At 47.5% G+C, this 26490-nt stretch overlaps 1 protein-coding gene across 1 annotated transcript in view; it reads left to right on the top strand.

Moving 5' to 3' along the window:
- Positions 1-238: 238 nt before the first annotated feature.
- The window catches only part of SCD5 (stearoyl-CoA desaturase 5), a 166048-nt gene continuing 139796 nt past the window's right edge, over positions 239-26490 (top strand). The window contains exon 1 of the mRNA XM_060093328.1: positions 239-775. Coding sequence (XP_059949311.1) covers positions 535-775 — 241 coding nt within the window. The 5' untranslated portion in view covers positions 239-534. The remainder of the gene's footprint in view (positions 776-26490) is intronic.

Below are 26490 nucleotides of genomic sequence, written 5' to 3'. Positions count from 1 at the left end.
ACCCGGGAGCCACAGCTCACCCACCCGCGGGCGGAGGCTGCCCACTGCCCGCCGAGCAGTATGCCCCGTCCGGCCCCGGGGAGCCCGGGCAGCGGAGGCCCAGGGGGCGCCTTTCTCTTTAAGAGCCCCACAAGCGATCCTGATTGGCTGTAGCTATGCAGGTCTTTCTTCCCAGCTCCCTCGGAGCGCGCCCTCCCCCGCCGCTTTCTCGGCTCTTTCCACCCCCCTCCCCCCCCGCCCTGCGTCCCCTCCAGCCCCTGGCGCTCGCCTCCTGTTCCTCGCCGCAGAGTTCAGCCCCGGCAGCGGTAAGGGTGACTCGCCAGCAACAGATGCCGGGCGCCAAGATTTGCATCCTTAAGCCACGCTGAACGCCAGAAGAAGAGAGAAGGAAGCAGAGAAGCGTCGGGAAGGCGGGGACGGGAGGTGCGGAAATCCTCTCCTAAAAGGCAGAAGCCGTCGCCCGCACCGGAGAGCTCCGCGCCGGCTGATCGCCAGCTTGCTGCCGCTGCCACGAGCGCCCGCCTCTCCCCAGCCATGCCAGGCTCGGCCGCCGGCGAGGCGAAAGTCCCCTTCCGCAACGCCAAGGAGGAAATCCGTGTGGGCTTCGGGGTCGAGGGCTCGGAGGGCGGCGGCGGCGGCCGGGAGAAGCCCGGCGCGCGCGGGCAGCGGCAGGACATCGTCTGGAGGAACGTCTTCCTGATGAGCCTGCTCCACTTGGGGGCCGTGTACTCCCTGGTGCTCATCCCCAAAGCCCAGCCGCTCACTCTGCTCTGGGGTAAGTCCCGCCGGCGCCCCCTGCGCCCCGGGCACCGGGGCGAGGCGGCGCCGGGGCGCGCGGGTTCGCGGGTCGCCGCTGGCTTCGGGCGGTGCGGAGCCCCCCTCCGCTCTCCGCTCGCCTCCCCACCACGAGCCCCGGTTCCCCGGCCTGCAGTCGTCCGGCCTTTGGGACAGGCAGGTATTTCTGTGCTGATATTTTCAACTTCTGCCTCCCCCGCTGTCTGCTTGAGCAGGCGCCTTTGGCGGCGCCTGGATGGACTCGGGGTCCTTCGGCGCCACCGCTGTGCGCAGCGGCACACCGGCAGAACCCGGGTTCCAGGGCGGGGAGACCGATGGGATGATTGTGTCGCCCAGGCGGGTCCCAGGGGCGCTCCTTTCTGCCGCCCTTCGGCTTCTCAGTCTCCTCTGTGGGCCACGGACCTTGGGGCCGAGTTGAGGACAAGAAAGGGAGTTGGAGCGGGGGGGAGAGACCCGGCACCGGATCAGTCTAGATGTTCGCGCAGGAGATGGAAGACATCAGTTCCCTTCCTGCCCCTGCAAGGCCCCCATCCCTGCCCCCTCCGTGATCTTTTGTGCCCAGTTGCACTTCTACGGTCCCAGAAGTTTCTCGGCGAGCACACCAACCCCGCGGCGAGAGCGCTCTGCCCCCGGCACAAAGCTCAGACCGTGGCCGAGCAGATCCCCTCCGGGACCTATCCCTTCTGACCAGTGCCTGTCTGTCACCGCACCTGTAGCTCTCCCTCTCGCCACCCTCTTTCCTAGCACCCCCAACCCTGCCGGCATGGGAGGGAGCCCAGGACCACCCCCCTCCCCAATCCCCCCCACGTCCCGGGGCCCGGGGGCCAAGTGCCTGCCCTACGTGACTCCAGTGGCTGACCTCAGAACCACTTCCAACACCCCCTGCCCCAGCAACTGGTTTTGGCCTCAGTCCCTGCAGTGGCCACGTTAGCCGAGACAAAAGGCGCTGGCCTTGATATCCTGGGCTGAGAATTGGACGAGGTGATCCAAGAAGCCCTTTCAGCTCTCCTTTCCGAGATCGCCGAGGAATGGGGGCAGGAGAAACACAACCTACTTTTATTCCCAGAGGGGAAGAGGAAGGAAGAAAATAAGAAAACCTCTTTCTGCAAGGTGTCTTATTTAGCATAGTGCCAGCTCCAAATGCCTGGGTTCATAATGGGGCCACTGGGTTCCAAGCCTTCCCCTGAAACTCTGCAGTCCCTGCTCTCAGAAGCAAACTCTTCCAGAAGATGGGTGCCTCTTAGGGGAGTGTGGCTGAGCAGAGCTGAGGAATGATGAGAGGGGCGGGGTGTCTTTGGGAATCTGTGAAGCCTCCCAGAGCCCCCTAAGCTTTGGGTGATCTCCCTGCTCAGCCCTCCCCTGCTCAGTACACCTCGTCAATTCAGTGTCCTTTTCACCATCTTCTTTGCTGTTATGTGTTGGTTTCATTCTCCCTGTCTTCTTTCTTCCTTTACCTCCAGATGACTAGATTGTGAGATGCTCAGTCATTGCTTCATGGACACACTCCCCCCACCTGCCAAACAAAACCCTTATTGCCCTGGATCCTCCAGGGAGCTTCTCCCTCTCCACCCCACTCCTTCTCCCTGCAGGGGCAGGGCTGTGCCTTTGGACTTCAGAGCTCACCTGCCTCCAGGGGATTGGGGCTTAGCTTTAATAGCTGCAGTGTCAGAGAGAGCTCAGGGAGAAGTGAGCACTTAAAATATTGTCTTACATGCCTGGAGCTCCACAGACCCACAGGCTCCATCCCTTACAGCCACCCACCCACTGGTTCTGGCATCCCACCAGGAGCCACAAGGACAAGGCCTCCTCTCCAGGTTTGCCACTCACCTCTGCCCTTTCCAGGCCACTCACTGTGGTGGAGACAGAATCTTTCTTCTGAAAGACCTTGGCCAGAAGACACCGTCCTCGGCCTCAAACTCCTCCAGCTTCCCCGGAGAAGTCAACACACTGCAGGAATCTGGGTTCCCCTTTGTGGGTGATGTTGCCAAGCCCATCCTTGTGCCTTCCTGCATAGTCTTCTGCCTTAGCTACTTTTCATCAGCTCCATTCCCTGAATCTTGATTCACCCCCTACCAGGGTTTCATTGCTCCCCTCTCCAAAAAAAACCCAAACAAACAGAAAAAGAGCCGACAGTGGTGGATATTGTAGTTTCAAGATTCAAACTTATGACTTAGAAACATTCCAAGTCAGTGAATGTTATCTGATGGATATCTTGTGAGAGAAGAAGTGAGGGAGAGAGACAGCTAAGATCAGTGTGCTGATGGCTAGAGTCTATAGGGAGACTGTTGATCAGGGTTATTTTCATTGAAAGCCCTGGTGCCTTGAGCTGTAGGTTTCTCCCCACTGGATGCCCTTTTCATCATCTCTCCCACTGGCTCTGTCTAGTGTTAGGACGGAGTTCATGCACCAGTGGGCTGTTCATCCACTTCAGGGACCTGAGTTGTCAAGGCAGTAGGCTTAACTAGCCCATCTATTCTTGCTTGCCACCCTCCACCCCAGGTATGGTTGCCCTGGAAACAGGAGGCATCCATGCAGAGCACCCAGCAGAGGATGTTTTAGATGTTCAGTTGTGTGAAGAGTAATTTGCGTGGCAGTAAAATGTCATCCATGAAAGATCCCATCAAGTCGTTCAGTCCAGACCTCCTCCACTGCCTCACTCCCCACCTTTTTATGACTCTCCTTGGGCCCAGAGCAAGTTGTTTTCTCTTCTTATCCTTGCAGTTTTCTGAGTGGGCAGGCTGTCAGAACGGAATGCTCTTGGTGCCCACAGGTCCTGAGGGATGAGTTTATGACTTTTGAGGACAGAACACGACCTCCAGCTGGAGGAAAAATCTTCGCCTGAAGCCCTGAGCTCACAAAAGTGCCTGCTTTGAGGGCTTTGGGCCAAAGGGGCAGTTGTTCATGCCCTGAATCCCAAGATGAGCGGAATAGGGGAGTGAGGGGCAACAGTTGTGGCGTCGAGGTCAAGGTCCTAGTGCTCCTTCCCAGCAAAATGCCCTGTCTCCAGGCATTCTGGCCATTGGTTTCCAAAAACATGAGGGACTTTTCTGGTTTCCCTTGAAATGTCATCCGAATCCCCTAAATATGCCTTGGTGACATCATGACAATTTCAGTGACAGTATCTGGCATGCAAAACAGTAATATGCCCTGCTCCCTTCCATCTTGCCCCAGGGCAAATGTGACCGTTGCTAAGGTAGATACAGGATTCTCTGGTGCCCTTCAGGCTGCTGGAACACAGCCTACGGTGAGGAATCTGAGCAGTGGAAGGAATTGACAAGGCAGTCTAGCAGGAGGGAGGGTCAGGAGAGGCTGGGGTTTGGAAGGTACCGGTCCATCAGTCAAATTCTGTCCAATTCTGAGAGTTGCCCAAAGATGAGCTGTCTTCGGTCAGGCCTTGGATAACCTGAATCCACACCTTTGATGGTCCTGATGTCTTTGCTGTGCTTCTTTTTCCATCAAATACCTAACATTGTTGAGGCGCTCCTAGAATGCCTGTCCATGGACTTCTGTTTTACCTCCGGGTTTTCTAGGGTGAGCACAGCTCAGAAGAGAAACAACTGAGAATGTGAATCCTTGCTCTCCTACTTACTTACCAGCTGCATGGCCTTGGGCAAATGAACATCTCCAGACCTCAGCGTTCTCACCTGTAAAATGGGTATATCAATACTCCTTGCTCATGAGGTTGTGAGAATTAAATTCGATAATAGGTGTAAACTACTTAGCACAGTGCCTGGACCTTGGCTGATGTCCAGTAATTGTTAGCTGCTCTTATTATTATTGGTCCTGATACTGGCTTTTTTTCTTTACTAGAAGGAAAAAAGGCCCTCTTGCAGCACAATGAATTCTACAAAGCTGGCACACAACATGGCTTCGTTGCCCCTCTTGCATGGAAAAGATTGCTTTGGCTTGGGAAACAAGGGTTCTTTCTCAAAGTCTCCAAAGAGAAATGAACACAGATCCCCCTGTCCCTCCTCCCTCCCCCATTCCCTTCTCTTTCATCGTCTCTTCCCCCTATTTTCCTCCAGAAGGCCACTATTTTGTAAATAAGAATCTTTTTGTTCAGCTGATAACTCACCTGGTCTTCAGTGTTTTCTTTGGGGCTTTTTGAGCAGAGCCAGTTACAATTGCTGTAAAAACAGGGCCAAATCATTTCTCCTAAATGTCTTAGGGTCTCAGTTTTGACTTTTTCCCCTGTGTCTGTCTCCTTGAATCATCTTTTTTTTTTTTTAATCTTTAATGCTCAAACTACTAAAAAACTGAAAAACATAAATGAATCTTCCTTTTAAACCTTGTAATTCCCAGCCCATTGTTGCAACTCTTGCATTTTTAATAACCAGGCAAGCACTAAGAACCCTACCCAAGGCTGGGTGGAGTGCAGCGAAACCTGAGAGAATGGGGTGTGCTTTTGCTGGCTTAATAGTCTAAACAAATATAAATATAGGTTGAGGTTAACATTATTAACTCGGGTTTTTTCTAACACTGGTCAAGGTCACTGCCAACTGCACTGTCATCCTGAAATGTGAAGTCGCTCTGCAGAGTAGAAACCAGAGCTGGAATCCCAGCATTGCCACTTAGTTCAACTTCAGGCAGGTTCCTTTCCAGTGTGTGAGCCTCGGTTTCCTGGTCTCTGAAATAGGGATGATAATACTGAGCTGAAAGTTGTTTTAAGAGTCAGGGCAAATGTCAAACTGGTGCCAGAGGATAGACACGCAATGCTCTCTATTACTACCAGCCCCACCGTGGGCCAGGCCTCAGGGAACCCGCAGGGCTTCCGTGTCTGTTTTTCTGGAACTTGGAGTTCTTGTGGCTCAAATATAAGGCATAGCCTTTACATCCAAATAAATGATCCTGACCTCGTGTAACATTTAGTTCGCATCTTGTCCCGATTTGTGTATTCTATAAAATCATAATAATTGCTTGGAAAAGTCACTGAGGGATTTACAAAAGGGTGACACGGTCATGGTGGTTTCTCTAAATTTTTATAAAAGGCAACATCGTCTTTGGTTGGCATTGTTCTTGTTGAGCATTTGTTTCGACTTTCTGTAGTCTCTGGTGTTCAGTCTCGCCATCCCTCTGCTGTGACATGTCCTGCTTCTGTGGAAGTGCCACCCTGAGGTTAAGAGTATGGACGTTAGAGTCAGAGGATGTGGGTTCAAGGCCCAGCTCCCCAGCTATCGCCTTGGGCAGATCGCTCACCCGCCCTAGCCTCAGCGTCCCCAGCTGCACAGTGAGAACTGCAGTACAACCAGCGGCATTTCGCAGCTGGAGTGAAAGGAAGGAGAGTGAGGAACTTGGCCCTTGGCACTTCCCTTTGCTCCTTCCCTTCCTTTAGCTCTCCCTGTGGTGGCTGGGACTTGTTCCGGCTGCCCCCTGGTTGTCAGAAAGCCCTGGTCAGGGGTAAAGCCGTTGGTTTTCTGACTTTGTTTTCCCTGGCAATGGGCTGGTGGCCACCCCAACAGGGACCCGCTATCCCCCCTCATACATGTCTGCCGTTTGTTCACTCTGAGTGTGAACGGCCACGAGAGAGAGCCTCACAGTTGCACGTGCAGTCACATAGACATTTGTCCACTAATTCATTCATTTTTTTTCCTTTTCAACTATTGTCAAAACATATCAGAATCACTTGGGGATCTTTTGAAATATTCAGAAGCCTGGGCCCCCCCGCTGAACCTACTGCACTGGAATCTCTAGGAGTGAGGTCCTGGCTTTTTAATTTTTTTGAAAAAGGCATTAAGGTGTTTCTGATGCACAGCGGGGCTGAGAACCATTATTTAATTCCCTTATCCACATTCAGTGATACTTATTACTCACCCATTACTTGCCAGGCACCGACACCATCCCTGACTTCGCGGCACTTAAGGCCAGTTGGAGAGACAGACGGGTGCATAGGTGAGAACCGCCAAGGCAGCATTAGCTGCAGGTGCCAGCCTGGGGGAGTTGGGGCGGCTTCCCAGAGGAGGAGGTGGCTGGACTGAGCCTCCAGTAGGCCCGAGGCTGGCTGGCCGAGGGGTTTGGGTGAGATGGCATTGTAGCCACAGGCTACAGAGCTCCCGAGGCTAGAGAGGAGAGCCAGTCAAGGACCTGATGGATCAGGGAGGCTGAAGGTGATCAGGGCCCAGATCCAGGGCAGGAAGATTCAGCAGGACCACGAAGACTGGGAGGACGTCAGGCTTTCGGAGAGGCTGCCCTTTAGCCTCTCCCTGCCTCACACCTCCTCTCACCCCCCTCACACACCAGTGGCTCTTGGTGTATAACTTCGAGACCACACACATGGCAGTGGGCTGAGTGAGTCTGAAGATTTTCAGGAAAGACCCTGAGGCAGACACCTCGGAGCAGGTGTGCAGCGGGACCGGGCACCTCCCTCAGGCTGGCCAGAGCTGAGGGAGAGCTAGAAATAATGTCTCAGCTGGGCCTTTGATCTCACAGATTCAGGGGTATTGTCCCAGGACGAAATTACTAAAATGCCCCAAGGGTATCATAGCACAGGCACACCAGACCCAGGGCTCTCTCCTCCTCCTGTGTTCCTCTTTCCTCTGTTTCTCAAAGGTACAGGTGTGTAGGGGAGTTCTTCTCACCTCACTTGCTCCCTTGAACCTGAGCTTAAACAGCTGGTTCTCACTACCCTCCTTCTTTTTTTTTTTTTTTTTTTGCCGTACGCGGGCCTTTCACCGCTGTGGCCTCTCCCGTTGTGGAGCACAGGCTCCAGACGTGCAGGCTCAGTGGCCATGGCTCACGGGCCCAGCCGCTCCACGGCATGTGGGATCTTCCTGGACCGGGGAACGAACCCGTGTCCCCCGCATCGGCAGGCGGACTCCCAACCACTGCGCCACCAGGGAAGCCCCACTACCCTCCTTCTTAATGTCCTGCTTCCCATTTCTGCAGCTTATTACGGAGGGCTTTGTGCGTCGCTGCAGGCTGTGGTCCAGCAACATCACCTGGGAGCTTGTTAAAAAGAAAGACTCTCAGACCCCACCCTGGACCTATTGAATCACTACCTGTACTGATAAGGTCTCCAGGTGACCCATGTGAGCTGAACTTAGAGAAGCACTCCCTCAAGTCAGGCCACAGGCCGACGGTTCAGAGAAGCTGGACACGGGTGGGATTTGGCAACTCTTTCTTTTCCCGTTTAATGGCCTCCTCCCCTTTGCCTCCCCTCCTCCCCTCCTGCCTCCTTGTAGCTTATTTTAGAACATGTCGGGATCCTGCTTCTCTTGCCAACAAAAGGCTGTTGCTAAAATCTTTCAGCTGGCAGCAGTGATGTTTAATTCATGGGCTAGAAAATTAATTTTATTTTCATGAGTAGAGCTGGAGAAAAACAGCAGGAAGTCTCTGTGCATGGCCCTTGGGAATTCAGCTTGTCTATTTAACAGATGAACTGGTAAAGGTGCGTAGGCCTCAGGAAAGGGCCACCTTCCACAAAGGATGCTTTTGGCTGCAAGTAGCACAAAACTCAACTTAGGATGGCATAAGAGATAAAGAAAATTTCTAATTTCACTGGTAAGTAATCCTAAGGTAGGGCACTTGTGGGATGACTCAGTAATAACACCAAAGAGCAGGTTTCATTTCTGCCATGGTGGCCTTGTGGAGTTTAGTTTTCCTTGTGGTTACAAGATGGCTGCCAGAGTTCCAGGAGTTACAACCACGTCCTACAGAAGAAGAGAGAGGCTGCCTCTTCCTGAAGTCTCATCAGAGAGAAGCTCTCTCCTGGTCATCTCCCAGCTGATGTCTCCTCAAGTCTCACTTGCAGGATTGTGTCCCAAGTCCCTTGTTAAACCATCGTTGGCAAGGGATTCAGGCTAATCAGGGTTAGCCACTGAGCCACATGCCACATGAGGCGGGGGTTAAGAGCCAAACAAAACCCAGGCTCTGGGGGAAGGGAGAAGAGGGCATGGCTGCTGGGACAGCCAACACCTCTGTTCCAGGACCTGCCTTTACTCCCTCTCATGACCTTCCCTCTTTGGTGTCACCTCTATTCCCTGGAAAGGCTCTGATTTCACATTTTAGCACGCTCTTCCCCTCGACGCCCTCCCCGCTCAGCCTGTCTCCAGTCCTGCTGTCATTTCAGTGAGTTGTAAATGTCTGCCTTTTCCATGAGGCTCTGAGCTCTCCCATGGCACATCTGCCTCCCCAGAACCTGACAATGGCCTCTGCTCAGCATACACCGTGCTGGGGGAATGGATGAAGGAAGAGACGAATGAATGAGTTTAATCTTTGTGTGGCCTTCCTTTCTAAGGAAAGTTTTCAGGTTGTTTCTTAAATTTAAAGATGTTTCCGCCCCTGTGAGAGAACTTTCCATGTGATTTTGGGGAAGAGACTGGGGAGAGAGAAGCCTTTCTCAGTGCCCCAGGAATCTGCATGCCCCTCTGCACCCGTGTCCACCTGGGAGACACCCTGACCTCAGTGGGGAGCTTGCAGAATTCTTTATTGCTTTTCCGGGTTTTTATGGGGTGAAGCAGGGCTGGGGAAGGTTGCTCTGGGTACAAGGAAGTGTTAAATGCCTTGTGGGAGAATGGAATTAAAAAGAAGAGGATGGACAATGAGTGACTTAGAATGTGTTCTTTACCAAGGTTTTCCATGGTGACACACTTTCCTCAGACTGATGAATGGTTTTCTTGGCTGGTCATTGTCTTCATCGTTCAGGCGACACAGAACGTCAGTGATGACGTCATGGTCAGATTTCTGTTCTCTTGCCTCAAATTTTACTTAAAAGGGCATTTAAAAGTCCACTTAAAAAAGTCCACTTAGGGCCTCCCTGGTGGCGCAGTGATTGAGAGTCCGCCTGCCGATGCAGGGGATACGGGTTCGTGCCCCGGTCTGGGAGGATCCCATATGCCGCGGAGCGGCTGGGCCCGTGAGCCATGGCCGCTGAGCCTGCGCGTCCGGAGCCTGTGCTCCGCAATGGGAGAGGCCACAACAGTGAGAGGCCCGCGTACCGCAAAAAAAAAAAAAAAAAAGTCCACTTAACCTCACCCAGCAGGTACTTTTTAAAAAATTTTAGTAATTGTATTTATTCATTTTTGGCTGCGTTGGGTTTTCGCTGCTGCGTGCGGGCTTTCTCTAGTTGTGGCGAGCCGGGGCTACTCTTCATTGCGGTGTGCGGGCTTCTCATTGCAGTGGCTTCTCTTGTCGCAGAGCACGGGCTCTAGGCACGCCAACCTCAGTAGTTGTGGCACACGGGCTTGGTTGCTCTGCGGCATGTGGGATCTCCCTGGACCAGGGCTCAAACCCGTGTCCCCTGCACTGGCAGGTGGATTCCCAACCATTGCACTACCAGGGAAGCCCTGCCCTTGAAATGGAAAAAAAAAAAAATCAAATACCAGTGGACTTGGAAATGAAGAGGTACAAGAATAGAGTTTAGAACTCAGGTTTAAACTTGTTTTCTTCCTGTATCACTGTCTGTTGTATGAATACCATCATGCACTCACAATTTGACTGTATTGGTTTTAGCTTGGTTCCCTAAAGAGACAATGATTGTAAATGCAACCTGTGACCTAAATGAGCAAGGCCATCTCCCAAAGCATCCTCCACCTCATCATCAAAAAACATTTATCAAGCAAGCAATTAATTTCCTATGGTCTTGAGCCGGGCACTGTGTAAAAAAGCAGAGACCTGGTCTCTACCCTCCTACCTTTTTTTGTGTGTGTGTGGTACGCGGGCCTCTCACTGTTGTGGCCTCTCCCGGTGTGGAGCACAGGCTCTGGACGCGCAGGCTCAGCGGCCATGGCTCACGGGCCCAGCTGCTCCGCGGCATGTGGGATCTTCCTGGACCGGGGCACGAACCCACGTCCCCTGCATCGGCAGGCGGACTCTCAACCACTGCGCCACCAGGGAAGCCCCCTCCTACCTTTTATAACTCAGAGAACAGCTGTGATTTTCCCCAAGTAGTCTATCCAACTTAATGTTCTCTTGGCATGAGTAGTAGTGAAAAATACTCTTACTTCTTTAAAAGTTCTATGCATGAAATTAGAAATGAATTTCTAAAATGTAACTGTTTCCTGGAGTAGTTTATCGATTCCCTTCTCTAATAAATACACTCATAAGAAGCTTTTGCAGATGGTTACAATGAAGATCGTTTCTATTCTCAGCCTGTGAGTCACTGGAGTGTCCGTGAAAGCATTTGTTTTGCCCTAGAGTCTCTATAAGCAAAAGAAGGTACTTACTAGCAAGTGTGAATAATGCCCACATATCTCCCCCTCCCATCTCCCACCCCCAAATCCATTGTGTTTGGCTCCCTAGCTCCTGACAAGTGGGTGAGTCATTAACATTTTTGAGCTCTGCTTGAATTACTCCAGGGTCTTGACTCCATCTGGAGCTCTGTGGAGAGTTGTTGCTACCCTCTGAGCATACACTGGCTATGAACCTAAACTTGGCAGAGCTCCCAGGAGGGTTGGAATAAACCACAGTTATTAGTGCTAATATTCCTTCATGCACAGAGCTGGAAGTCAGTCAGTGTTCACCCAGTGGTTAAAATCATTGGATAACTGTGCCTTCCCTGGTACTCCTGGAATTCCCAACAATCCAAGAGCTAAAGGGTCAATATCTGGCTCAGCTGCAGGGCTTAAATCTAAAAATAAATCTGTTCTGATTGGTTTTGATTGGTTGGTGCCCTTGTGGGTTGTCAGTTTTTTTTTAATTGAAGTATTGTTGATTTACAATATTGTGTTACTTCCACATGTACAGCAAAGTAATTTGTATATATATATATATATATATATATACACATATATATATATTCTTTTTTTGATTCTTCTCCATTATAGGTTATTATAAGATATTGAATATAGTTCCCTATGGTGTACTCAATTTTTTTTTTTTTTTTTGCGGTACACGGGCCTCTCACTGTTGTGACCTCTCCCGTTGCGGAGCACAGGCTCTAGACGCACAGGCTCATCGGCCATGGCTCACAGGGCCAGCCGCTCCACGGCACGTGGGATCTTCCCGGACCAGGGCACGAACCCGTGTCCCCTGCATCGGCAGGCGGACTCTCAACCACTGTGCCACCAGGGAAGCCCTCAAATATTTTTAATATCATCTCTGCATATGCGTTTTCTTGTTATCATATGATTTATATAATCTTCAGCTTCTATCCTTTTCTATTTTAACTGAATGAGAACTTTGAAAAAAATCAGTCAGTCATTCTGGCTTAAATTTATATCCTAAATCATGTAAGGAACGGTATTAGGGCCCAATCTAAGTTCTGGGGTTGAAAGTAAATCACTGTCCTAATAAAAACTTCTTTTGTGATAGAGGCAATGTGTGTCTAAAAGGTGATTTTTATTTTCTAGTTTATAATTGCCTTTATGTAAGATTCCCCCCAAAAGATTTGATATTAATCATCAGAAAAAAATAACATTGGAAAAGTCAGATTGTGAAGGTGTATCGCTAAGTGCTGGGAGTTGGGAGGACAGAACGTGGAGGACCTCACCACTAAGCCAGGTGGTGCTCCTAGCTCACAGGCCGTTGCCCGTGATGTTGTGGACGGTGTCTAGGCTCCCAGCAGCCCAGGGTCGGTGCCACTCAAACCATACCTGAGGCTTGGTACAGGGAATTGTTTTAATGATAGAAAATTTCAAACATACATAAAAGTAAAGAGAATGGAGTCTCTATCCCCACACCCACCCCTCACCTGGGGATTTTTTTTGGTAACTTTTTACTTTGATATATAATTTCAGATACTTAGAACAGTTGTAAGAACAGTCCAGGGACCTCCCATATACTCTATGCAGACTGAACAATTTCCATCATATTCTCTATGTGTATATGTATACATATGTGTGGCTACTATTTTTTCTGAGCCATTTGAGAATAAGTCAAAGATATTGTGTCCTTTTATCTCTAAATGCTTCAGTATGTATTTCCTAACAGTAAGAATACAACCACAGGGCTTCCCTGGTGGCGCAGTGGTTGAGAGTCCGCCTGCTGATGCAGGGGACACGGGTTCGTGCCCCGGTCTGGGAAGATCCCACATGACACGGAGCGGCTGGGCCCGTGAGCCATGGCCGCTGGGCCTGCGCGTCCGGAGCCTGTGCTCCACAACGGGAGAGGCCACAACGGTGAGAGGTCCGCGTACCGCAAAAAAAAAAAAAAAAAAAAAGAATACAACCACAGTACAATGTTCAAAACCAGGAATTTAACCTTGATATTATCTTTTTTTTTTTTTTTGGCCACGCCCAGCAGCATATGGGATCTTAATTCACCCACCAGGAATGGAACAGGCTCCTGCTGCTTTGGAAGCACAGGGTCTTAACCATTGGACCACCATGGAAGTCCCAATCTTGATATTATCTAATCCACAGTGGATAGCCAAATGTCATCAGGTACCCTAGCAATATCATTTATAGCTCTCTTTTTTTTTTTCCCCTTTCGGATTAGGTTGAAGCAAATTCAAGACAATTGCATCTGTAAATACTTAAGTATCCAGTATCAGTCGGGGTAATTCTGGCTACATCATCCACATGGAAAACCTCGGGGGCCACCTTTCCCCTACCAACTGCCCCCAGCTCTTTGCGGGAAAACATTTGTGAGGGGCAGTTTTCAGAAGCGGAAAGGGGTAGAAACTGAGAAGCAGACATAGGTAATGAGCGAGGCGGTAGTTGTCAGGCTGGTCTGCGGACTGTGTATTGGGGTCATCTGAGTTGCTCGTGCAACGTGCAGATCAGGCGGCTCTACCCAGACGGGAGCTCTACCCAGGCCCTACAGGACGAGAACCTCTGGGAACGACCCGGACTCTGAATTTTAACAGGTGCCACGGGTAGCTCTTATACCCTGTGGGCTGGAGGTGCTCTGACCTGGAGGCAGGTGACCTGGGAGTGATGCTGTGTCCCTAGCAGCTTAATGTCACATCCCCACACACCTGCCCCGTCTCAGAACAGGTGCAAGGCTTTTACACTGCCTCCAATTCCACTAGCCCGAGACTCCTTAGGGTTGATAAGAGGCGGCATTTGGGGAATGGGAATAGATGCAGGGGCTCCTTCTCAGCACACAGCTTCTTACACAGGGCTGATCCCGAGGGCGTGGGAGTTTCACTGGAGAGAGGAGAGTTAAAGTGGAAGGAGAACCTGTGATCGGACCCGGAATGCTCTGTGGCGTGGAGTGAGCTTGTTTCCCCGGGGCATGGTGGGGATAGGTGCTTGGATCATCCCTGGGGTGGAAAGCTGTTCAGAAGAGGTGAAAAAAACTCAGGAGAAAGCCTCAAACAAATAGCCTGAGGCAGAAACCTCCACCTGCTTGGAGGAGGGCCCTGAAACCTTTCTTAGGACTGCGGAGGGGACTCAGGTGTGGCAGCCAACCGCGCAGCCTCAGCACTTCCCCTGCCCCATCTTCCCCTCCAGGAAGGCAGCCCCAGTACGAGTAGCGAGTAGCGGTGGCATCATTATTATCGCTCCCAGGACCAGACAGCGAGTTGGTGCTGGAAATCCGCTATATAGATGTGACCGCGTTCAGGAAACGTGTCCATTCCAAAAAATGGAGGTCGGTGGAGCCCTTCTCAGGCCCCTTTCATCTCTGAGGGTCGGGGCTTTCCAGTCATCTTCATGTGCTGAGGAGCAGATACTTCTTAGACCAGGCAGGCGGGGACGCAGTGCAGCTCTGCCTGGGACAAGGCACACTTTAGGGGCATCCTGGACCCAGGCTCCTCTGCTACCTGAGATACAAGGACCCTTGTAAATGATTCTGACCCACCAAGAGATGACAACCACTGGGGAGACGCTCTAGATGTTTACTGTGCATCCGATGGGCGGCAGTGGGCTTAATTCTAACCTGCATCCTGTCAATGTGGCCACGTGACAAAGGTGACCACGTGACACAGGTGACCACCGTCACCTAGGACAGTAATCCCAGTGGCTGTTTCAGTTCCTCCCGCTGTTGAGTCTTCCTCCCCGTTCTCCTGAAAAGGCGCTGCGCTCTCCAAGTCCTTTTCCATTTTAGCACGAGTGGTTCTCAAGCTGTAGCTCGTGCCAGTTTAGATCTCGGGGCTCATTCAGCCTTGCTCAGGGCAGCCGGGCTGGGTTTCTCTCATTCAGAGATAAGTGTGAAGAGGCAGCAGAGAGCCTTCCAAACCCAGGCAGGCTTGGAGTCTTCACAGAGAAAGAGAGATGCAAAGTCCTGAAAGCAGAGCTCCCGCTGGCGCTGTGCCCAGACTGCGCGACGTGTGGGAGCAGCTCCCGGAGAAGCAAACAGACAAGTGGGCCTCCTTGGCCCCCTGGGACTGCCAGGTGCTTCTTCAGTCTAAAGGCTGGAGGCAAGAGTCTGGACTCAGATACAGCTTTGCTGATTAGCAAAAGTTCTAATCTCTCAAGTCTCTCCCTGGTCAGGGCCATTCCTAGTGGACATGAATTGTGTTTATGAAAAAAGTATTTGAAAGTGCCAAAGAGGTTCCCGCACCATCGTGATGATGCTGAATAGGCTGATTGATGTTCTGATGTCTACCCGGGCTCAGGAGCAAGTGAGGGAGCACTTCTGGGGTGCGCTTTTCCACCTGCTTGGAGACAGGCAGGTGGAGAGATTTAGATGACTCATTAACTTGTGTTTTGCACACATTTATGGACATGTGCCCAGCATGGGCCAGATGCTGGGAATACACAGGGGAGCAAGCTATCATTCCTGCCCACAAGATGCTCACGATCTAGAAGAGGAGACAGACCTAGGAAATTGTAACTCAGTGTGATGAATGCCAGGACCGGAGTGGGCCTGAGGTGCAGGGATGGCTAGAGGAGGTGGGCGTTGTAACTGTTTTAATCCACACAACAATAATCCTACAGGGCCTCAGTGTCTTCACGGCTGTTCTGAACAACAGCAAAACTTTGCAAACAAAATTATTTCATAACTAATGTAGAGGGGAAGCTTAACCCAATGAATACATTTGGTGGCAAAATCTGACCTAAACCGTTTATCCTTTTTAGTCTGAATGTTCGTATTGATGTGCTTGATGACAGACCCACCATGGGTATCACCATAATGCATAGGCACTCTATTACCTTTATCAAGTCTGAAAAATTCTGAACCTTGAAGCACATCTGACCCTTGGGTTTTGATGAGGGACTGTGGACTTGTCCTGGTATCGTCTGCATTTTGCATCTGAGGAGGCAGAATGCAGGGCGGACTCATTTGCCCAAGATCCAGAGCTGGTAAGGGGCAGTCAGGGCTTGCGGGAATGTCCTTCTGATGCCTGAGCCCTGCTGGGCACCCTCAGGTGACACTTCCTTGAAAGGCACCGACTTACACAGCAGAGGTTTGGGCACCGGACTCGTGGGTGGCTCTAGAGTGGGGATGGATCAGATAGCATTGCCCAGGGATGTACCCAGGTGGCCATGACGGGGATGTGGGTGTCAGTCTCCCCCTTGGCCTGGGCTCATCCACCTCACGCTTGTGGTAGTCAGATCCTATTTAACAGGAAATGGGAATTTTGTGCCTCTCTGCCCACAAGATATGCTGTTGCCGTGTCAAAATCTGTCCACCGCCATCCCCCGCCCAGGTTATCTCTCACTGCTTCTTGTCTCCATTCCTTGAACATTTTGTTCGCATCACTGGCTTCTGGTCTGTTACCCCTAAGGTCTCTTCAACCAGTGGGAAAGAGATACTTGTTAATAATTCTGGCGTTTTGTAGGTTGGCCCCGGGATCAGCTTTGTGTACAGGCAGGAAGTAGCCAACAGGGAGAAGTGATTATAGGGACACAGGCCTTAAACAGCCTTCGAATTACCTTCCTTAGCTGTCCTAGCAATTGGAGCAGGGGTTCTGGGCTGAGGCTGGATGCTTCAGCGGTTTCATGAGCCCCCGAAATAGGTTTTGTGTGCGTTGGCGTTTTTCTTTCATTGGTTCTCAGCAGAGCCTGTGACTTTAAAAAGGTTAAGTGCTGCTGGGTTGGAGTGAGGCTCATTAAATATGTCAGCATTTCCCAGAAGGATAAACAGTAAATGAGTGTTCATTTATATACTCTCTTCCATCACCCTGTCGTGTATCTATATGATCACTTTCATGCTTTAGTTAATAGCTAGGATAATTAAGCCTTGATAGGCTGAAGGGAAAACTTGGGAGCTTCTGGATTCAATAGGCCTTTATGGGGTAGGTCTACCTGGAGTCCTCCAAATGAGGGATCCACTTGGATTGTGGCACAACCCAAGGACAAAAAACAAAGAGTGTTTTTCATCACTTTGCTTACTTCATAATTTTGCCAGGTCTTCTCATCACGAGGGAAGCAGTGATGGTTCCTCTAAGGGCCTTTCCCTGCCTCAGCTTAGCTCTGCCTGTTAAACACACCCTTGTGATAAGAATCTAAGGAGGTAGTGCATGATGTTCCTCTTGTTGCTGTAACAAATTATCACAAAGTTAGTGACTTACAGCAAAACAAATGTATAAACTTACAGTTCCATAGGTTAGAAGTCCGACACAGTTCTCACTGGGTTAAAATCAAGGTGTCAACAGGGCGACATTCCTTTCTGGAGGCTCTAGGGGAGAATCTGTTCCCTTACCTTTTCCAGCTTCTGGAGGCTGCCTGCATTTCTTGGCTCATGGCCCCTTGTTCTGTCTTCAAAGCCAGGCTCTATCTTCGACCTAGAGGGTCAAGTCCCTCTCACATAGCATCACTCTGACCTCCTCTTCTGATTCTCTTCCACTTTTAATGACCCTTGTGGTTACATTGGTCCCACTTGGACAATTCGGGATAATCTCATCTTTGAAGTCAGCTGATTAGCAACCTTAATTCCATCTGTAAACTTACTTCCCCTTTGACATGTAATATAACATATTCCCAGGTACCAGGGATGAGGACGTGGACATCTTTGGGACATCATTATGCCTACCACACCCAGACACCAAAGAAAACTAATCTGCATTAATTCCTTTGGTTATTATAGGTACCACCTGGACAGAAATGCTCAGTTATGTATAACCTTCCTTCGAGGAGAGCTTGTCCTTGTGAGAGGCATATCAGAGGGTCACAACACTGCAAGTTCTCTGACCTCATCCTCCTCTTCCTGGGACTGGGGAGAATGCCTGGCCATCCCACAGGTTGTGACCTACTTTCCAGGAACATCCCTGGAGCATGTAGCCCTCTTAGGGACCTTCTAAAGGATGTGCTGATGCTAATGTTTGATTGCCCACCTCTGGCTAGTCCTAGGGGTGACGTATGTTAGCAAAAATTTTCTGGAGGCAGCTTAGGGTCTTGAAACCATCAGATAAATATTTTATTAGGGATGTGTGTGAGGAGAGATTCCTGGCCTGCCTGGAATATAATTTATGATTGTGTGTGCAGTGTGTGAGCAGGGATGAGAGGACAGAGATGGGAAAACAGAAACCCAACAGTAACATTCGCCACAGAAACAGGTGCAAGTCTATGCAGGAACATGCAGAGGGGAAAAAAGCCCCTGGTCATTTGACTTGTGTCACACAAAAATGGCAGCAAGACCTTAGAGGGTAGGATGTTCACGGGGGAAAAGGAGTCTCAAGCTGGTAACAGCAGCTTTCCGGGCAGAGGGGCTTTGTCTTGGTGAGGAGGTATTGGCTAATTGCATGGATCTGGGGCTTTTGTTGGTTTTGTTTTGGTTCCAAACAGTGGTCGGAAAAGCGTCTCTTACAGTGACTGTGTGCAGCCCTGGCCCTGCACAAAGTCCTGAGACTGGGGACAGGGAAGGTAGGGAGAAGATGACCAAGAAACTTTCCCAGAAGCAGGACCAGCTACATCATTTACAGGGCTGAGTGTAAAATGAAGATACAGGGCCCTTGTTCAATAATTATCAAGAAGGTAATAGGCAGTCGACCTGAAAAAGAATTCAGAATAATGATGGTAAAGATGATCCAAAATCTTGGAAATAGAATAGACAAAATGCAAGAAAAAGTTAACAAGGACCTAGAAGAACTAAAGATGAATCAAGCATCGATTAAAAACACAATAAATGAAATAAAAAATACTCTAGATGGGATCAATAGCAGAATAACTGAGGCAGAAGAACGGATAAGTGAGGTGGAAGATAAAATAGTGGAAATAACTGCTGCAGAGCAAAATAAAGAAAAAAGAATGAAAAGAACAGAGGACAGTCTCAGAGACCTCTGGGACAACATTAAACGCACCAACATTCGAATTATAGGGGTTCCAGAAGAAGAAGAGAAAAAGAAAGGGACTGAGAAAATAGTTGAAGAGATTATAGTTGAAAACTTCCCTAATATGGGAAAGGAAATAGTTAATCAAGTCCAGGAGGCACAGAGAGTCCCATACAGAATAAATCCAAGGAGAAATACACCAAGACACATATTAATCAAACTGTCAAAAATTAAACACAAAGAAATCATATTAAAAGCAGCAAGGCAAAAACAACAAATAACACACAAGGGAATCTCCATCAGGATAACAGCTGATCTCTCAGCAGAAACTCTACAAGCCAGAAGGGAGTGGCAGGACATAATTAAAGTGATGAAGGAGAAAAAACTGCAACCAAGATTACTCTACCCAGCAAGGATCTCATTCAGATTTGATGGAGAAATTAAAACGTTTACAGACAAGCAAAAGCTGAGAGAATTCAGCACCACCAAACCAGCTTTACAACAAATGCTAAAGGAACTTCTCTAGGCAAGAAAAACAACAGAAGGAAAAGAACTACAATAACGAACCCAAAACAATTAAGAAAATGGGAATAGGAACATACATATCAATAATTACCTTAAATGTAAATGGACTAAATGCTCCCACTAAAAGACACAGACTGGCTGAATGGATACAAAAGCAAGACCCATATATATACTGTCTACAAGAGACCCACTTCAGACCTAGAGACACATACAGACTGAAAGTAAGGGGATGGAAAAAGATATTCCATGCAAATGGAAACCAAAAGAAAGCTGGAGTAGCAATTCTCATATCAGACAAAATAGACTTTAAAATAAAGACTACTAGAAGAGACAAAGAAGGACACTACATAATGATCAAGGGATCGATCCAAGAAGAAGATATAACAATTGTAAATATTTATGCACCAAACATAGGAGCAACCCAATACATAAGGGAAATATTAACAGCCATAAAAGGAGAAATCGACAGTAACACAATCATAGTAGGGGACTTTAACACCCCACTTTCACCAATGGACAGGTCATCCAAAATGAAAATAAATAAGGAAACACAAGCTTTAAATGATACATTAAACAAGATGGACTTAATTGATATTTATAGGACATTCCATCCAAAAACAACAGAATACACATTTTTCTCAAGTGCTCATGGAACATTCTCCAGGATAGATCATATGTTGGGTCACAAATCAAGCCTTGGTAAATTTAAGAAAATTGAAATTGTATCAAGTATCTTTTCCGACCACAATGCTATGAGACTAGATATCAATTACAGGACAAAAACTGAAAAAAATACAAACACATGGAGGCTAAACAATACACTACTTAATAACGAAGTGATCACTGAAGAAATCAAAGAGGAAATTAAAAAATACCTAGAAACAAATGACAATGGAGACACAACGACCCAAAACCTATGGGATGCAGCAAAAGCAGTTCTAAGAGGGAAGTTTATGGCAATACAATCCCACCTTAAGAAACAGGAAATATCTCGAATAAACAGCCTAACCTTGCACCTAAAGCAATTACAGAAAGAAGAACAAAAACATCCCAAAGTTAGCAGAAGGAAAGAAATCATAAAAATCAGATCAGAAATAAATGAAAAAGAAATGAAGGAAACAATAGCAAAGATCAATAAAACTAAAAGCTGGTTCTTTGAGAAGATAAACAAAATTGATAAACCATTAGCCAGACTCATCAAGAAAAAAAGGGAGAAGACTCAAATCAATAGAATTAGAAATGAAAATGGAGAAGTAACAACTGACACTGCAGAAATAAAAAAGATCATGAGAGATTACTATAAGCAACTCTATGCCAATAAAATGGACAACCTGGAAGAAATGGACAAATTCTTAGAAATGCACAACCTACCAAGACTGAATCAGGAAGAAATAGAAAATATGAACAGACCAATCACAAGCACTGAAATTGAAACTGTGATAAAAAATCTTCCGACAAACAAAAGCCCAGGACCAGATGACTTCACAGGGGAATTCTATCAAGCATTTAGAGAAGAGCTAACACCTATCCTTCTGAAACTCTTCCAAAATATAGCAGAGGGAGGAACACTCCCAAACTCATTCTATGAGGCCACCATCACCTTGATACCAAAACCAGACAAGGATGTCACAAAGAAAGAAAACTACAGGCCAATATCACTGATGAACATAGATGCAAAAATCCTCAACAAAATACTAGCAAACAGAATGCAACAGCACATTAAAAGGATCATACACCATGATCAAGTGGGGTTTATTCCAGGAATGCAAGGATTCTTCAATATACGCAAATCAATCAACGTGATACACCATATTAACAAATTGAAGGAGAAAAACCATATGATCATCTCAATAGATGCAGAGAAAGCTTTCGACAAAATTCAACACCCATTTATGATAAAAACCCTGCAGAAAGTAGGCATAGAGGGAACTTTCCTCAACATAATAAAGGCCATATATGACAAACCCACAGCCAGCATCGTCCTCAATGGTGAAAAACTGAAACCATTTCCACTAAGATCAGGAATAAGACAAGGTTGCCCACTCTCACCACTCTTATTCAACATAGTTTTGGAAGTTTTAGCCACAGCAATCAGAGAAGAAAAGGAAATAAAAGGAATCCAAATGGGAAAAGAAGAAGTAAAGCTGTCACTCTTTGCAGATGACATGATACTATACATAGAGAATCCTAAAGATGCTACCAGAAAACTACTAGAGCTAATCAATGAATTTGGTAAAGTTGCAGGATACAAAATTAATGCACAGAAATCTCTGGCATTCCTATATACTAATGATGAAAAATCTGAAAGTGAAATCAAGGAAACACTCCCATTTACCATTGCAACAAAAAGAATAAAATATCTAGGAATAAACCTACCTAAGGAGACAAAAGACCTGTATGCAGAAAATTATAAGACACTGATGAAAGAAATTAAAGATGATACAAATAGATGGAGAGATGTACCATGTTCTTGGATTGGAAGAATCAACATTGTGAAAATGACTCTACTACCCAAAGCAATCTACAGATTCAATGCAATCCCTATCAAACTACCACTGGCATTTTTCACAGAACTAGAACAAAAAATTTCACAATTTGTATGGAAACACAAAAGACCCCGAATAGCCAAAGCAATCTTGAGAACGAAAAATGGAGCTGGAGGAATCAGGCTCCCTGACTTCAGACTATACTACAAAGCTACAGTAATCAAGACAGTATGGTACTGGCACAAAAACAGAAATATAGATCAATGGAACAGGATAGAAAGCCCAGAGATAAACCCATGGACATATGGTCACCTTATCTTTGATAAAGGAGGCAGGAATGTACAGTGGAGAAAGGACAGTCTCTTCAATAAGTGGTGCTGGGAAAACTGGACAGGGACATGTAAAAGTATGAGATTAGATCACTCCCTAACACCATACACAAAAAAAGCTCAAAATGGATTAAAGACCTAAATGTAAGGCCAGAAACTATCAAACTCTTAGAGGAAAACATAGGCAGAACACTCCATGACATAAATCACAGCAAGATCCTTTTTGACCCACCTCCTAGAGAAATGGAAATAAAGACAAAAATAAACACATGGGACCTAATGAAACTTCAAAGCTTTTGCACAGCAAAGGAAACCATAAACAAGACCAAAAGACAACCCTCAGAATGGGAGAAAATATTTGCAAATGAAGCAACTGACAAAGGATTAATCTCCAAAATTTATAAGCAGCTCATGCAGCTCAATAACAAAAAAACAAACAACCCAATCCAAAACTGGGCAGAAGACCTAAATAGGCATTTCTCCACAGAAGATATACAGACTGCCAACAAACACATGAAAGAATGCTCAACATCTTTAATCATTAGAGAAATGCAAATCAAAACTACAATGAGATATCATCTCACACCAGTCAGAATGGCCATCATCAAAAAATGTAGAAACAATAAATGCTGGAGAGGGTGTGGAGAAAAGGGAACACTCTTGCACTGCAGGTGGGAATGTGAATTGGTACAGCCGCTATGGAGAATGGTATGGAGGTTCCTTAAAAAACTACAAATAGAACTACCATATGACCCAGCAATCCCACTACTGGGCATATACCCTGAGAAAACCATAATTCAAAAAGAGACATGTACCAAAATGTTCATAGCAGCCCTATTTACAATAGCCCGGAGATGGAAACAACCTAAGTGTCCATCATCGGATGAATGGGTAAAGAAGATGTGGCACATATATACAATGGAATATTACTCAGCCATAAAAAGAAATGAAATTGAGCTATTTGTAATGAGGTGGATGGACCTAGAGTCTGTCATACAGAGTGAAGTAATTCAGAAAGAGAAAGACAAATACTGTATGCTGACACATATATATGGAATTTAAGAAAAAAAAATGTCATGAAGAACATAGGGGTAAGACAGGAATAAAGACACAGACCTACTAGAGCATGGACTTGAGGATATGGGGAGGGGGAAGGGTAAGCTGTGACAAAGTGAAAGAGTGGCATGGACATATATACACTACCAAACATAAGGTAGATAGCTAGTGGGAAGCAGCCGCATAGCACAGGGAGATCAGCTCGGTTCTTTGTGACCGCCTGGAGGGGTGGGATAGGGAGGGTGGGAGGGAGACGCAAAAGGGAGGGGATATGGGAACATATGTATATCTATAACTGATTAAATTTGTAAAAGAAAAAAAAAGAAAAAAAATGTGTTAGTGTTCAAAAGCAGAAAGAAGAATAAAATCTAATGGACAATAAAAAAAAAAAAAAAAGAATTTCAAGATGGAGGTGGCAGAGTATTTAGCCAAGCATGGGGCCCTCCTACGGCCTTGCGTTCTCACACTGGTCACACACCATGAAGCATGAAGTGGCCACTGCCCAGGGCAACATTCCCTGTGTGTGTCCTTGGCTCTCTCTGATATCACGAGTGATGTTCGAGGCCTCTTTCCCAGGGAGTTAGCAGGACCGTGGGCCTTGGCCCCAAGGACTTGCTTTCGTATCATAGAACTTGTCTTGACTGCACTGGATATTTGATGCTGCTTGACAGCTACTTTGCTCCATCTGGGGGGGCGCCCACATTCCAGGGGCAGGAAGCAAGAGGGGCAAGGAAGAGAAACATGGGGCTCTCAGAGCCTTCCCTTCCGGCGGTGTGACCTCAGACAAGCAACTTAGATCGTCCCCATCCCGTTTCTTCATCTGTAATGTTACTGACGCCAAAGTGACTTTATGAGGCCCATTGGTTAAGGTGCTCTGAGAGGGGCCTCCAGCCCTCCATCCATCTAACAGGTCTTTGGCCAGAACTAATGGCCACAAAGTCTGCAGAAGAGCGTGGGCACGGCCGCTGAGGACCGACCGCATTCAGTGTGGCTGACCTGATGTACTTGCCCCCCTGCTTCCCTTTATCTGCCCTCAACATGTGCACACCCACACCTACACCTGTGGAGGTGCTTTCCTCTGCAGGACCCAGGAGCCGCTGAGCCACTGGCCTGAGCTTCCGCAGCCCCAGCCTGCCCAGGGTCCATCCCTCCCAGTCTGAACAGGATGCCTGAGCGAGACTTGGGGTGGACAGGGGAGGGAAGCTGCGTGGGAAGAAAGAGACAGTTGTGCCCCAGTGAACTGGGGGAGGGCACAGACGCATCCCGACCAGCGCTTGCCCCCTCTTTCCCAGCAGTTGGTTCACTGGCCCTGCTGGCGAGAAGCAACAGCAGTGGCTGGTCGTGTCGTCTCTGCAGCGCACCCAGCCCTGGCCGAGCCCGGGCGCTCATTAGCGGTGAGGATGTGGGAGGAAGGGGGGAACCCAGAGTCTGAACTCCTTGGCCTAGAGAATTTGGAATGTGCCCGAGGAAATATCTGCTGCTGCAGAGAGCCGACCAGGGAGAGCCCAGGGCAGCCAGGGCCCGGCCAGGGGTAGTTGGGCCACCTCTGAAGCTTTGCTGGTGGTTGAATGGGCAATTCCTCTTTTCTCCAAGCTGATAGCCCCACTTTTAATTGGCCTCCTGGGAGGACAGGGTGGGTGGAGAAGTGAACAGGGTGGGAGAGACGCAGAATAGGAAGACTTTGCGTCTGGTTAACAGCTTTCCTCAAGCAGCATGGTCCTTTCACCAAATAGGAGAAACATAGGAGAAACAAAGAGTTGGGGCGTGGGGCAAGACCTGAGGCTGCTCTCTTTCTTTCTGAAGACTTTTATTTTACATCTCATAAATACTTATTCATTGTAGACAGCCTAGAAAACACAAGCATGCAAAAGAAAAAAACACTTGTAACTCCCCATTTTAGAGATGCCTGTTGTTAACATTTTGGGCTATGTCCTTCTAGACTTTTTTCTCTGTGCATGACTGTAGTCTTACTCTCTGCAGTTATACTACAATCCTGTTTTGTTATTAGCTTTTGTCACTCGTTGACACATCAGAAACGTATTTCATGCCTACAGATGTGGATCTTGGGTTTTATTTTTTGTTTTTTTTTTTAATGGCAGTGGAGTTTTGCAAAGTTTGGATGGACTTAACCCCTGATGGTTGGAAATTTAGGTGGTTCTTTTCTTGCTATTGTTGCTCTTATTAACATCACTCCATCCTAGTAGCTTCATCTTCATGCACATCTTTGTTTCCTCAAGAGACGTTTCTGGATGATTTCCATAGGATATGTTTCTTTTTAAAATTATTTATTTATTTTTAAAATTGAAGTATAATTGATTTACAGTATTGTGTTAGTTTCAGGTATACAGCAAAGTGATTCCATTATATATATATATATATATTTTCAGATTCTTTCTATTATACATTATTACAAGTTATTGACTACAGTTCCCTGTGCTGTACAGTAAATCCTTGTTATTTATTTTATGTAGAGTAGTGTGTATCTGTTCATCCTGTACTCCTAATTTATCCCTCCCCCCTCCATAGAATACATTTCTATATTCATTTTTAAGGCTTTAGACCATTGGTTCTCAACGAGGATTGACCCCTCCCTGGCAAGGGGCATTTGGCAATGTCTGGAGACATTTTTGGATGTCACACCTGGAGTGGAGGTTGCTACTAGTATCTATTGGCTAGAAACCACAGTACTACTAAACATCCTACAATTAGAGAACAACTCCCACATCGAATAATTATCAAGTCCAAAATGTGAATTAGCATTTCTCAACCAAGGTCAAGAAACTCTGCTTTGGACACATGGCTTTCCGTCCACCGCCACCCCTCCCCCCACCCCGCCAACTTTACAGAGGTATAGTTGACACATAAATTGTATAAGTTTAAGGTGTATAATGTGTTGATTTGATCCATCTATATCTTGCAAAATGACCACTGCCATAGCATTAGCTGACACTTCCATCCTGTCACATATTTACCATTTCTTTTTTGTGGTGATGACATTTAAGATCTACTTTCTTGGGACAATGAGTTGCTGACTGGAGCGATGAGCAGCCTTGCTGAGCATCAGAAGAGTGACCTAATAGAGCCAATCTGCTAGGACTGGAAAGGAAGGGCCAGATACAGAAACTTATTCATGGCTATAAAAGGAGAGCTTGACATGCCCACCCCACTGGACCTCTAGAAACTCTCCTGAGTGAATTACAACAGGAGAAAATCAGACTTCTATGCAGTGGATGCTTGATGCATTTTTAGAAGCCTGAGGTTGCCA

The sequence above is a fragment of the Mesoplodon densirostris genome, chromosome 1, assembly GCF_025265405.1.
Source record: "Mesoplodon densirostris isolate mMesDen1 chromosome 1, mMesDen1 primary haplotype, whole genome shotgun sequence".
NCBI lineage: Eukaryota > Metazoa > Chordata > Mammalia > Artiodactyla > Ziphiidae > Mesoplodon > Mesoplodon densirostris.
Note: the sequence above shows the minus strand (reverse complement) of the source record. Positions and strands in the feature narration are given on the sequence as shown.